The following is a 13035-nucleotide window of genomic DNA, read 5'->3' on the forward strand; positions in this document are numbered from 1 at the left end:
CTTTATACTGATCCACCATCTAAATATTTTATACTGATCCACCATCTAAATACTTTGTATTGATCCGCCATCTAAATACTTTATACTGATCCTCCGTCTAAATACTTTATACTGATCCACCATCTAAATACTTTATACTGATCCACCATCTAAATACTTTATACTGATCCACCGTCTAAATACTTTATACTGATCCACCATCTAAATACTTTGTATTGATCCGCCATCTAAATATTTTATACTGATCCACCATCTAAATACTTTATACTGATCCACCATCTAAATTCTTTATACTGATCCACCATCTAAATACTGTATACTGATCCACCGTCTAAATACTTTATACTGATCAACCATCTAAATATTTTATACTGATCCACCATCTGAATACTTTGTACTGATCCACCATCTAAATACTTCATACTGATCCACCGTCTAAATACTATATACTGATCCACCATCTAAATACTTTATACTGATCCACCGTCTAAATACTTTATACTGATCCACCATCTAAATACTTTATACTGATCCACCATCTTAATATTTTATACTGATCCACCATCTAAATATTTTATACTGATCCGCCATCTAAATACTTTATACTGATCCACCGTCTAAATACTTTACTGATCAACCATCTACATACTTTATACTGATCCACCATCTAAATACTTTGTATTGATCCATCATCTAAATACTTTATACTGATCCACCATCTTAATATTTTATACTGATCCACCATCTAAATATTTAATACTGATCCATTGTCTAAACACTTTATACTGATCCATCATCTAAATACTTTGTATTGATCCACCATCTAAATACTTTATACTGATCCACCATCTAAATATTTTATACTGATCCACCATCTAAATATTTTATACTGATCCATTGTCTAAACACTTTATACTGATTCATCATCTAAATACTCTAAACTGATCTACCATCGGAATATTTCATACTGATACACCATCTAAATACTTTATACTGGTCTACCATCTGAATACTTTATACTGATCCACTGTCTAAACACTTTATACTGTTCCACCGTCTAAATACTTTATATTGATCCACCATCTAAATACTGTATACTGCTCCACCATCTAAATACTTTATACTGATCCACCATCTCAATACTTTGTATTGATCCACTATCTAAATACTTTATACTGATCCACCATCTAAATACTTTATACTGATCCACCGTCTAAATACTTTATACTAATCAACCATCTAGATATTTTATACTCATCCACCATCTTAATACTTTGTATTGATCCACCATCTAAATACTTTATACTGATCCACCGTCTAAATACTTTATACTAATCAACCATCTAGATATTTTATAGTCATCCACCATCTTAATACTTTGTATTGATCCACCATCTAAATATTTATACTGATCCACCATCTCAATACTTTGTAGTGATCCACTATCTAAATACTTTGTGTTGATCCACCATCTAAATATTTTATACTGATCCGCCATCTAAATACTTTATACTGATCCACCGTCTAAATTCTTTATACTGATCCACCATCTCATACTGATCAACCATCTAAATACTTTATACTGATCCACCATCTAAATACTTTGTGTTGATCCACCATCTAAATATTTTATACTGATCCACCATCTAAAAACTTTATACTGATCCACCGTCTAAATACTTTATACTGATCCACCGTCTAAATACTTTATACTGATCCATCGTCTAAATACTTTATACTGATCCACCAACTAAATACTTTATACTGATCCACCGTCTAAATACTTTATACTGATCCACCCTCTGCATACTTTATACTGATCCACCATCTAAAAACTTTGTATTGATCCACCATATAAATACTTTATACTGATCCACCGTCTAAATATTTTATACTGATCCACCATCTACATACTTCATACTGAACCACCGTCTAAATACTTTATACTGATCCACCGTCTAAATACTTCATACTGATCCACCGTCTTAATCTTTATACTGATCCACCATCTAAATATATTATACTGATCCACCAAATGCCGAAAAACTGTGATGGTTGATGATCATGTTTATTTAACTATCGTTAGTTAATCTTCAAATTGAAAAAGACACTCGGTAAACCTCGTGTCTTTATACAATATAGAAATTAATGTTGGGAAACTTAACCAGGAAATACAGCCATTTGATAAAGGAGCATATTGTTATTAAAACGGCGTAACACCATGTACCAGATACGTAAAGCAAAAAGAGCGATTACTTATATATTTAACTGGTTTTACCTGGTAGATCAGTGCACCGAGTTTAGCAACATTTAGTGCCTAACGACCTTGCTCTAGTTATCTCAAGGTGAATGTATGCTTGGTGACAGTCAACAATCTGATTGCCGCGGAGTTAGGTCATCCGCTGTGTGCCACACTGAACTACATTTAATGTGTTTGAGGCAATCCTCTTATCAAAGTATAGTAACAACGGGGAATCCCCCACTTACGTCTCTGTTATAACAGATAACAGGTCAAATAATCTACATGTGGTGTACGTCAAACGATGCAAGGCATTTAAATGTGCATATCATAGGACACCTTACATTGGTATTCTTAGACTTAATCTAAACATTTATAAACATAAGCTGTTCAGGGCTCAATTACAGACCCACTTTCTCGCGTACATGTACATATGTAAAATACATACATACATATATATATAACCTGTGTTGTATTCACGTTTATACCTCCTGCAAGCAAAATCATGAGTACGAATACACTTGTCGGCTCTATATGTTGTAATGCAGTATGTAGCTACATTAAGTGGTGTCTTATGGGCATATAACTTTGTATATATATGTATATGTATATCAACAATATGTCTGGCTCATATTTTTTAAACTTAATATTTTTTGTGTTAATCAGAACAGAAGATAACGTCGTGTAACCCAGCTGTGATAACAACACGTTTTATGTTGTTTATGGTTTACTCGTTGAATCTTTATACCCAGTTTCCAGCATCATTTCCGGGCGGTCACCGATTCACGTCACTACCCAGTTCCGTGTGTGTAAGCTTTAAGTCAGGATGTCTTTCATTTTCAAGTGACATCAAAGGATATGACAATTAAACGTTTAGCTTGGATTTTTCATTATTTGGGGGTAAGTGTTTAAGTTACAGCTTTGATGTTTTATACTTTGAGATAACTGTTTTAGAGACGACGATTTATATTTAGCTGAATGGTTGAATTTTGATGGTGACTATTTAAATGTTATTTTCGATGTTTATATTTGAATGTGACGATTTGAGTTTACTTCCAGATGTTAACTAGAGTGTACAAAATCTATTCCAGAGTCATCAATACGAAAGAAGAATCAAGAGTTATCACAGCCAGTAAAACAAATGGAAGTAAGAGTTCTGATAATATGTTAATAGGACCCAATAGACTGACTCATGGAGTTTAGATACACCAAGAGGGAGCGCTAGGCGATAGTGTGTGGTGTAGGCTCAGCGGATGCCAGTTTCTGAAGACCATGAGACACGCTCACCACACAAACCATGCCAGCTAACGCGCACCGAAAACTTATATAGAGTTTGGATTCGCGAATTTTTAAAACAAGATAATCTATTTAATTGTTTTCTTAAGCAAAACGGTTGTTTGATATAAATGTGTTTGGATATTCGGACCTGAGGATAAAGAAGATTATGTCACAGTTAATGGACATCTTGGAGGTGTACAGGTGTGATTTAGAATCGAGTACTCTCTACACACTGGCAGATGGACCGTGCAGTTTATTTTATAAAGGGAGCCGTCTTTAATACATTAACAAATGGAAATACGAGATGGCAGTCAGGTGCGACTGTTAGATGGTTGGACTTCCGGCGATACGTTCAGCCAAAGGTAGTTATGGTTTTTTATATTATTATTATTATTATTATTATAATATATACTAATTATATTATCATCATTTTTCATCATCATTATAGATAATAATTATATCATCATCATCATCATCATCATCATCATTTCTCTCAGTTTAGGTAAACATCTTTCCTCCATGATTATCCATTTGTCATATTTCAGTCGTTATCAGTGTTGCCATCAAGGCGTTTTCAGCTGCATGTACGATAAGCATTACAAAGTATCCCATTAACACATTAGTCATCATTTATATCAAACGAAATATTATAATATTCTAAAATGTGTAGATACACCTTCATATACATTCCCAAGCAGGTTCGGGAGAAAACCGTTCGGGTCTGTTGTATCCCACTGCATGCTCGTCAGCTGCGACTTATATTCCCTGCTGGGGATTTTGTGCTTTCCCTAGTGTTCGTTTACTGAGGACGACAAACACGGGGATCTCTGAACTTTCGATCCCTTTCTGTGAACTATACGCTGCGTTGGTGGTGACTCCTAAGCAACAAGCAGTTGGATGCTGTCGGTAAAACTGAGTTTGATGTTAATATGATCCTTACATCAAACTTGCAGTTTAATACTTGAAAGTGGTAGCACTTTAACATGTTAATGACTTCCCCCTCCCCTTCATTCTCTCCCCTCCCCCTTATCTGTGGACACAATTGTCATATTGATTACCTTCGCCTTTGTAAAAACTTTAAAGTCCCTAACACTCAATTATGTCTCTTAATACGTAAAAGATAAAGGCATATTTTCAGATAACGAGTTTTCGCTATTATAAAAGCAATATATGAGGTCATCGTTGTTCATGTATACAGCCCGAAGTGCGACTAGAACCGATTATTATGCATACATTACAAACACCTTGTATAATAACAGAGATGGAACTAACACACAAACCGTGATATGTTAAATGTTTCTAACTATGTACACCATATATGCAAATGCATTCATTTTAACATATGTTTTTGGTAAAAAAAAAAAGCCAGCAAATGGATTGAAGAGTAGGCAAAACTTTCACAGGTAAAGATTATATGCATAGAGTATAGTGATGGTTTCATTTTTTCCATAAAACCAATGCAGATGTCGTATTGTAGACTGAAACCTGTAATACTAAGACTGATTTTGATAATTTCTCTGAATGTTAGAATCACGGGTCTGAATTTCTGAAACCTCCCTTATGTTCATGAATGAACTTTGTGCTCAGCTCATATGACACAGTACAAAAAGTAAAAGTCTAGACATTAAAATTTGTTTGTGGTTTCAAGACTTTTAAAATGTTTCTAAAAATAAATATGAATGAGAATAAATGATCACTGGTACAATGAATTTTGTTTGGGTGAGGTTTCATTGATGCAGCCCTATTAGTGTGGGCGTATCTGAAAGGAAACCATTTTTCACATAACGTTATCAAATATCAATTGTTTAGAGTAATAGTTCGTATGAAGTACGGGAAACTAGATTCAGGTATGAACACACACGTGTATTTATGCTTGTAATATAGATTTGTCTCAACATCTGTGTTATAAATACTTGCAGCACCTGAAATATGTTCTGTATATAGATTCTGTTATGTATACAGGAAAAAATCGCTTACATAAGACAGCTTGGATTATTTCATATTGCATTAATTCACTCTCGCATTTAGAACGGACACCTGCTTGTAATTTGAACATCTCAGATATTCCCAGAAAAAACAGTTTCAACGAATACTGGATTTATTTAAATTCAGAACATTTCATAATGATAACGTAAGTTTATAACAAGCATATGTATGACTAGGTATATATTTCGATTTCACTGCATCTAATCAGTGCAACTAGCATTAAGCAATCCATTCTCATTGTTGTAAAAGCTGGTATGCCTAACAGCCAACATTTGTAACAGTTTAAATGTCTTACAGTGAACAATTGTAGCAGGTTGTTTTTGTACAACATTGAACGGTTGTTTCCGGTTGTGAGTCCATTAGTGAAAAGTTGTTTCCGGTTATGGGTCCAACAATGAACAGTTGTTTCCGGTTGTGGGTCCAGCAGTGAACAGTTGTTTCCGGTTGTGAATCCAACAGTGAACAGTAGTTTCCGGTTGTGAGTCTAACAGTGAACAGTAGTTTCCGGTTGTGAGTCTAACAGTGAACAGTTGTTGCCAGTTGTGAGTCCAACAGTGAACAGTTGTTTCCAGTTGTGAGTCCAACAGTGAACAGTTGTTTCCGGTTGTGAGTCTAACAGTGAACTGTTGTTTCCAGTTGTGAGTCCAATAGTGAACAGTTGTTTCCGGTTGTGTGTCCAACATTGTGTTTCATTTCATAACTGTGAATAGGGTAGGACCTTGTTGAATGTGAGGGAGGAAGGTCGATGTTTTTGATTATACTCATTATTGTGCCTGATTGTTTCGATATCACTACCACGCCTCTTGATTTGAGATATTGATATTATTTCAAATTGACACAGACACTTACTCTTCCGGAACACATGGTCTCATTTTCCTTGTACTTTTCAAAGGTCTCAGTGTTAATCAGTTTTTTGTTCATATTTTATCCTGGCTTGTTTCGAATACCGGTTTTGTTACTTCTTTGATATTCTGAAGTTATTTTTAGCAGATTATCGGTTCGGTTAAGATATCAGTATCTTTGTATGTTTGTTAAAACAGCGCGATATCATCGTCAGTCCTCGTTATGTAACGCCGTGATAAAGGGTCAGAAGCGTTGTTGCAACACTTAGAGTAATAAAGTATATTATTGCAATAAAGATTGTAGGTATGTTTGCGATGGCATTACTAAGTGCAATAAAAATCATCTTTTATTACACAGATGGTTGCAAATTCACTTATGCTCAGTTTAAGCGGCACTTAACGAAGTAGATTTGAATTTTCAGTAATTTGATATAGCAATAGCTGTGCCATTAACAATCTTTGTTTTTTGTACATTTCTCTCAACGCAGTTTCGTTTTTTGCTTTCGCTGTTCCATTAACCTTGACTGTTGAAGTATTCGTCGGTTACGTATATTCCTTTTTTCTCATGTCTGTCTGTTTGTTTGTTTGTTTGTTTGTTGGTGTTGTTGTTGTCTCTTTCCATTGCTTTACTACTACTATGTTGGCCACAGAAGTACTATCAACGGTAAAATTCCGTTTTACACAGGATCCTTACAAACGTATGTTTGTAGGATACAAATTACTTAAAATTTGTACACCTGGGACAAGGCATTAATACCAACTGTGTAGACAACATAAGGCTGTTAACTTTTCTCGATAAAGGGGCCACTTGCTTTGAATATATTTGCAATATTTTTTTCAATATATATCATACTCAGGATATATGGGTCAAAGAAGTAATATAGACGGTAAAATCCCATATAACACTCAGGATATGTATTCCGTCTTTGCATATTGCAGAGTTATCTTCTCTTGGGAGCAGGTATTGATTGTTACGTCATTGGTTTGTGCCAGAAAATTACGTCGTTTTCTCAAAAATTGATGACGTTACTCTCACAACCAAGTGACGTAACAATCAATCCCTGCTCCCAAGAGAAGATAACTCTGCAATACGCAAAGACGGAATACTGGGGCGAGTAATAAAGACGGTCACAAGGCAATTCAGTTATTATATTCTTACTAATGAGTATGCATTCTAATTTTAATAATATATAAACACTAACATTTTAATACAAAGCGAACGTTCTGTTAGCCTTATGCAGTACTATATCGATGCGGTGAGAGGGCAATCCTTCAGACTGAAATGAAGTGGTTTCAACGGAAGTGGTTATTATCTGACGTAACTCCTCGTCTTTTATCTTCGTTCATTATGAAGACACAACATCCGGAGAGTTCCGGAGTGGCTGGATGCAAATACGGAGGAAGCCGATACATATCGGATGTCCTACTTCAGACTTTACCGAAAGGCCAAGTTACGATTGACTGATACTTAAAAAACCTTATGTTTATACTACTTGTTTGTAATTACCAAAACCGAATTCGGGAAAAATACATGTCTATGAAAGTGTTTTCTTCCAAAATGATGCATGTCACAGTTTTTTTTTATCTATATTGTAGCTTTAAATGTCCTTTTAGCTCGTTTCTCCTTGTGTGAGAATTTAGGTGTCATCTTTATAACTATATTGGGAGATGTATTCAATTTGCCACCAAATATTTGATTTATATTCAGAAAAATTTAAATGATATAACATAAATAAACTATACTGTATGCACTAACGGATGATATGGTCAAGTACGTAATACATCTTCTATATCATACTTAAATTTTCACTGAATGCACTTTGTGTCACTTAATTCATGTTTAATTAATTCGACGCCGAGTATGATCTGATCTGTGTATCACACCAAAAAATGAATGTTTTTACGGTTTATAAACATCTATACTGGCCATCCAATGTAAATGGTTCTATAAATATTTCTCTTTTGGGTGTACTTCGTCATTGACACGATATTGATTCAACAGTTCTCCAATACTCTAAGTCACTAGAGAGATTGATTCAAAGCTATCCCCCATGTAGTTTGAAACGGTCTGCCAAGCGCCTTATTGATAAATAAAAAAATGGCGTCTGGCATTAAAGTGTCCGTTATCTGATCGTATTATCAATTAAGCGGTTAAAAGTTTAAGAGACATTAATGATATAGATATACATTTATACACACTGTAACATTTTGAATGCATTATGTTAATGTTTAGAGATTATATTGATCTATGATATTTTAAGGTAATGCAATACACTATGCGTTTAAAACAGAATAAACAACATGTATATCTTACACCTCGACTCACATTCAATACGGCTCTGAACTGTAAAAGGGGGAAATATGAGATTTTGAGGACATTTTTAGCCTCTGCATATGAACAGATCAATAGCCTAAACAGAGTCACACAAAGAGTTAACATTGACTACCCTTGGTGTCATCCCTGACAGATATGTTCTGGTATATAAATATGAACTCAATCTATTTTACAACAATTATGAAAACAGTTTTTTTCAACCTTTTTACATTGCTCTTGATGACCCGGATAGTAGCTCGGGTCTTAATGTGGCAGGAAACCGGAGTACCCCGGACAGGTGACCCCCATACCTTTTCACGTCCGATCAGGGAATCGAACCCCGGCCACCTTGGTGAAAGGCAAGTGAGTTATCCACTGCGCCACCCGACCACCTAGTATATATATAACTGTATAAGGAACACTGCAATTAAAGTCAATCCTGTTACACATTTGTCCAAGGTTATTCCTAAGTGTGATAAATTCTTTTAAGTGTAAAAAAAAAGTAGTTCATATTCGCTGAAATTTTAATATGTACACGATCACTCTTAACAGACGGTCCTTAATATTTGTTACATAACCTTTCTTATGATACCCAAAAATCAACACTGTCTTACTCCGTTCCTTTATATTTCTTTATAACTATATATAAATCACCATAAAGAAATCTACATAAATTCTATGTAAATAAAAAGCACTTTAAAAAGTTTGGAAAGTTTAACGAAATGTTTGCAATGTCGACGGTCGTTCGCCGCTTTCTAATGCTAAACCTACTCTTGAATTTAAATCAAAAGGTTTTTTATTATTAAGTTTCAATATTCTTAAACATTATATATAACATTGTCATTCAATTAATTATACATTACATCTTCTCTCGAAATGTCTGCTACATTGAATTTTAATAGCTTGATTTAACCTCGGCGTTCTCGAATTGTAAATCATAAGTGTTATCTCTGAGAGGTCGAAGACAAAATATTCGAAAGATTGAAATTTATTTTGACAGCTAGCGAACACTTCATTGATGAAACACGTTTTAGTTGACAGTGAAGCAAGGAAGCAATGGGTAGGGTTCTTTTCCTTCAAGTTCCTTTTCGACCAATAAATGTTCTAGCAAAACGAATTATAGATATAATATTACTATTGGTGATAATTGACCATATAACTATCATGAATATCAACAACATTATCGTGTAGATTAGAATATCAATTAAATAATAAGACAATAAGTCTACATTTCCGGTAAAGATGGGAAATCCAATCTAACCCGTTGGACTGGATGGGTAAACGCGAAACTACTTTTTCCGTCAAGGGAAATAACTCGTGCTTTGTCTAATCTCTTCTGCTCTCTTCAAATACACTCCAATATTGACGCACGCTTTAAATAAGGACATGTAGTTCGTTCATGCACAAGAGGCGAAAAGGGTAACAATGGTTTATGCTGCTTTTCAAGGGGCTATTTGGTCATGCATTGCATTAGATCCTATTACTTTTCATAACAAGTCATACGCACTACAGTTTGCAAATTGACTACAATCGATTCAAATGGATTTAAGCTGGCATGCAAGTAGCATAATTGATCTCTAATATGAGTAACAAGTGTATAAAAAGACCTTGATTTGGTTCTCTGCTATAAGTTAATAATATCACCCATTCCTCATAAGATAGTTCTATTATTCTTCTAAATATTATAAACTGTATAGCTTAAACTTGTTTAAGAAACTAGTAGACAAATAGAAATGTTTGTCTAGGTTGTGAATATTGACCAGTTTGCAAGTGATTTTAATGATCTGGAACACTCTTAGATATATTGCTTAGTTAGCTTTACCCAATCCAAAAAAATAAATCTAACTGCTTATAGTGATTTTTTTCGATGTAATGAATGTAACTGAAACCCTGAGTACTATTTCAATTGACCAGTTGTGTCTGCGGATCCGAAAGGAGTTTTTTGGGGGGTCAGGACCCCTCTTTTCGCGGTAAAATGGGGTGCTTTGACACATATATACCCACCTTCTCTTCGCCCCTAAACCCTGACCAGAGGCCTATCGACTCCGGGACCCCATTTGCAAATTCCTCGATCCCCACCTGCGTTGCTTGTTTTCCAATCAAGGAATATAGCTGTTTATATACAAAAAGTTTGACATTCAAAGTCCACACATGCTGTTCACTACGACATTTTAAAAATAAGGTCAATCCTGTTCTATAAATAGATTGCTATCAAAAGCAAGTCTCTACCCTATTAGATCTACATCCAAGGTTACTTCGCTGATACCGACATGATCACCAGGGTCATTACCGTCGTCAAGCACCCAGGTGAAATTCATCTCGATATTATTTATTTTCATTCGAATTAAGACTAATTCTCTTTCAAAATGGTCCATATACCTGCATTTTAACTTTTTTTTATTAAAAGAAAAAAATATTTCAAATCAACATTTTAAAATTCCCTGACTTATATAGAATTTAAAGCTTTTGTTATATGTGTGCTTGTTGTTCTGTTGTTTTTTTGGTATTTTTTTTTTAAATCGCTTGTTTTCTTCCAAAATAATCCATGATGATACATTGAAAATGTTTTTTCTTTTCTTTTTAAAAGAAAAACAGTAAAAGTATCTTCTATTCAACAGTTGCATATATGCTTTGCACTATGTAATCTAAAGCTATTGTTATTTGCTTGGTAGTTTTAAGGTAACGAGGTTTTGGTTGTAAAAAAATTCCCTTGCTGCGCTTGATGTAACAGCTGTCAAAGTGTAAACAAATCCACATTGTTTTTGCCTGGTTTAAATATAGATCAACGTTCTCAATATAGAGCATTTCAATATCAGCAGCACATTTTATGTACACAATAATTTCGTGCACGAGTAGAATAGAATGATGGGAAACATGGATGGCCAATCCACATGTCAGTGTATCGCTGTATCCCTGTATTGAGGCAATGGACATGCTTTGTTAGAATACTCATATGTGGCATCCTCGAATTTCACGGATTACGCTCATTTACATCCTCTCCGTCCCTTGAATATCTTGAAATTGAAAATAAGCTTCTTGATTGGTTTCAAATAAAAAAAACACCTTACCAATCGTTAGGCTGATACCCGTCCTGTGAAGATTACAGAGAAACTACACCTGACTTCAAAGACGGTCATTTTTACCGTTATGCTGCCGCGCTATTATTTTGATATACATCAAAGTGGTCAAACTAGCCTGCATTAATCATCCACTACGTGACACAAACATCTAGCTTTCGATTTCTGCACGACATATTCAGAGGTAGCAGATAATGTTAGAGAGGGTAAGCCGTGCATCTGTGGCGGGAAATCAAGATTTCAAGCTTACCGAACAACAACTGACAAAGTTCTAGCTCAATTACATCATTTCATTTTCATTAAGGTATATTTTACATCTTTTCGAATGTTTTATTTCTTGCATGATCATTTGATTATTTCACTAAATCCTGTCCTCGTTGTAGAATTGGGACAACGGTAAGATACGTGTAAAGAAATAACGGTTATGTAATCAATAAATTAAACAACCCTTTATATAGCCAAGACATAATGAGGTTACTTTATACACTTGGTGATGTTAATTCAAAAGTAGTATGAAAATGTGAAGTTAAAGAGTTTGGTTGAGATCTACTTTACAATTCTTGAGAAGAAGTCATAAATTGTCAAAATGAAATATGTTTTCGTGAGGTTGGGTCCGTTAGGTAATAAAACGAGTGTATCAGGTTTAACAATAGGTTATACCTATCTAGGAGCTCGTTAGTGTGGAATTTAACACTAACGGATTTTGTTTTTGATGTTCTTTCCGTCTGTCACAAGGAACCATTTTGCGGTACTGATAATAGTTGTTTTCAGTTTTACTGATAACGGATTGATGCCATAGAGTGTTTACAGGAGTGTTGACAGGAAGTTTACGACACCAGACACTTTCTCGTTATCTGCATTGCTCTAGTGCTAGGTTATATAGCCTTTTGAAGCAAATTATCATGATATCAAGTTTGAGAATTATCAAACGCTACAGAGGTCAACCAGTGCAATTGTACTTATCGAACAAGTGTTCTGTTTGTTTACACAATACCTTGATACCCCTCTACGGTTCAATCTTATATCGTTATCAGAAAAGAAAAGAAAATGAGATGTTTAATATTTACATATTCTGTGTATTATATTAATACTGCAACATACAGTGACGTATACAATTGACTTGTGCGAAACATAGCTAAATGTTCTGACGAATTGCTGTATCCGACCTGACTACGACTGGTAGTGCCAGGATGACGTCATATTTACCTTTACTTAATGCGCCTCTTAAATGACAAGACAAAGGACTTCTATTCAATGTTATAAGTTACTCACTCTCCGCCAGATGTGTATTTTTGTATT

The 13035-nt window shown here is 34.7% G+C and overlaps 1 protein-coding gene across 1 annotated transcript in view; it reads left to right on the forward strand.

Annotated features, from left to right (window-relative positions):
- Positions 1 to 2700: 2700 nt before the first annotated feature.
- Positions 2701 to 13035, forward strand: part of LOC110459240 — a 78403-nt gene continuing 68068 nt past the window's right edge. The window contains exons 1-2 of the mRNA XM_021511403.1: positions 2701 to 3139; positions 3331 to 3879. Of these exons, the coding sequence (XP_021367078.1) occupies positions 3809 to 3879 (71 nt within the window). The 5' untranslated portion in view covers positions 2701 to 3139; positions 3331 to 3808. The remainder of the gene's footprint in view (positions 3140 to 3330; positions 3880 to 13035) is intronic.

Source organism: Mizuhopecten yessoensis, unplaced genomic scaffold, assembly GCF_002113885.1.
Source record: "Mizuhopecten yessoensis strain PY_sf001 unplaced genomic scaffold, ASM211388v2 scaffold9987, whole genome shotgun sequence".
NCBI lineage: Eukaryota > Metazoa > Mollusca > Bivalvia > Pectinida > Pectinidae > Mizuhopecten > Mizuhopecten yessoensis.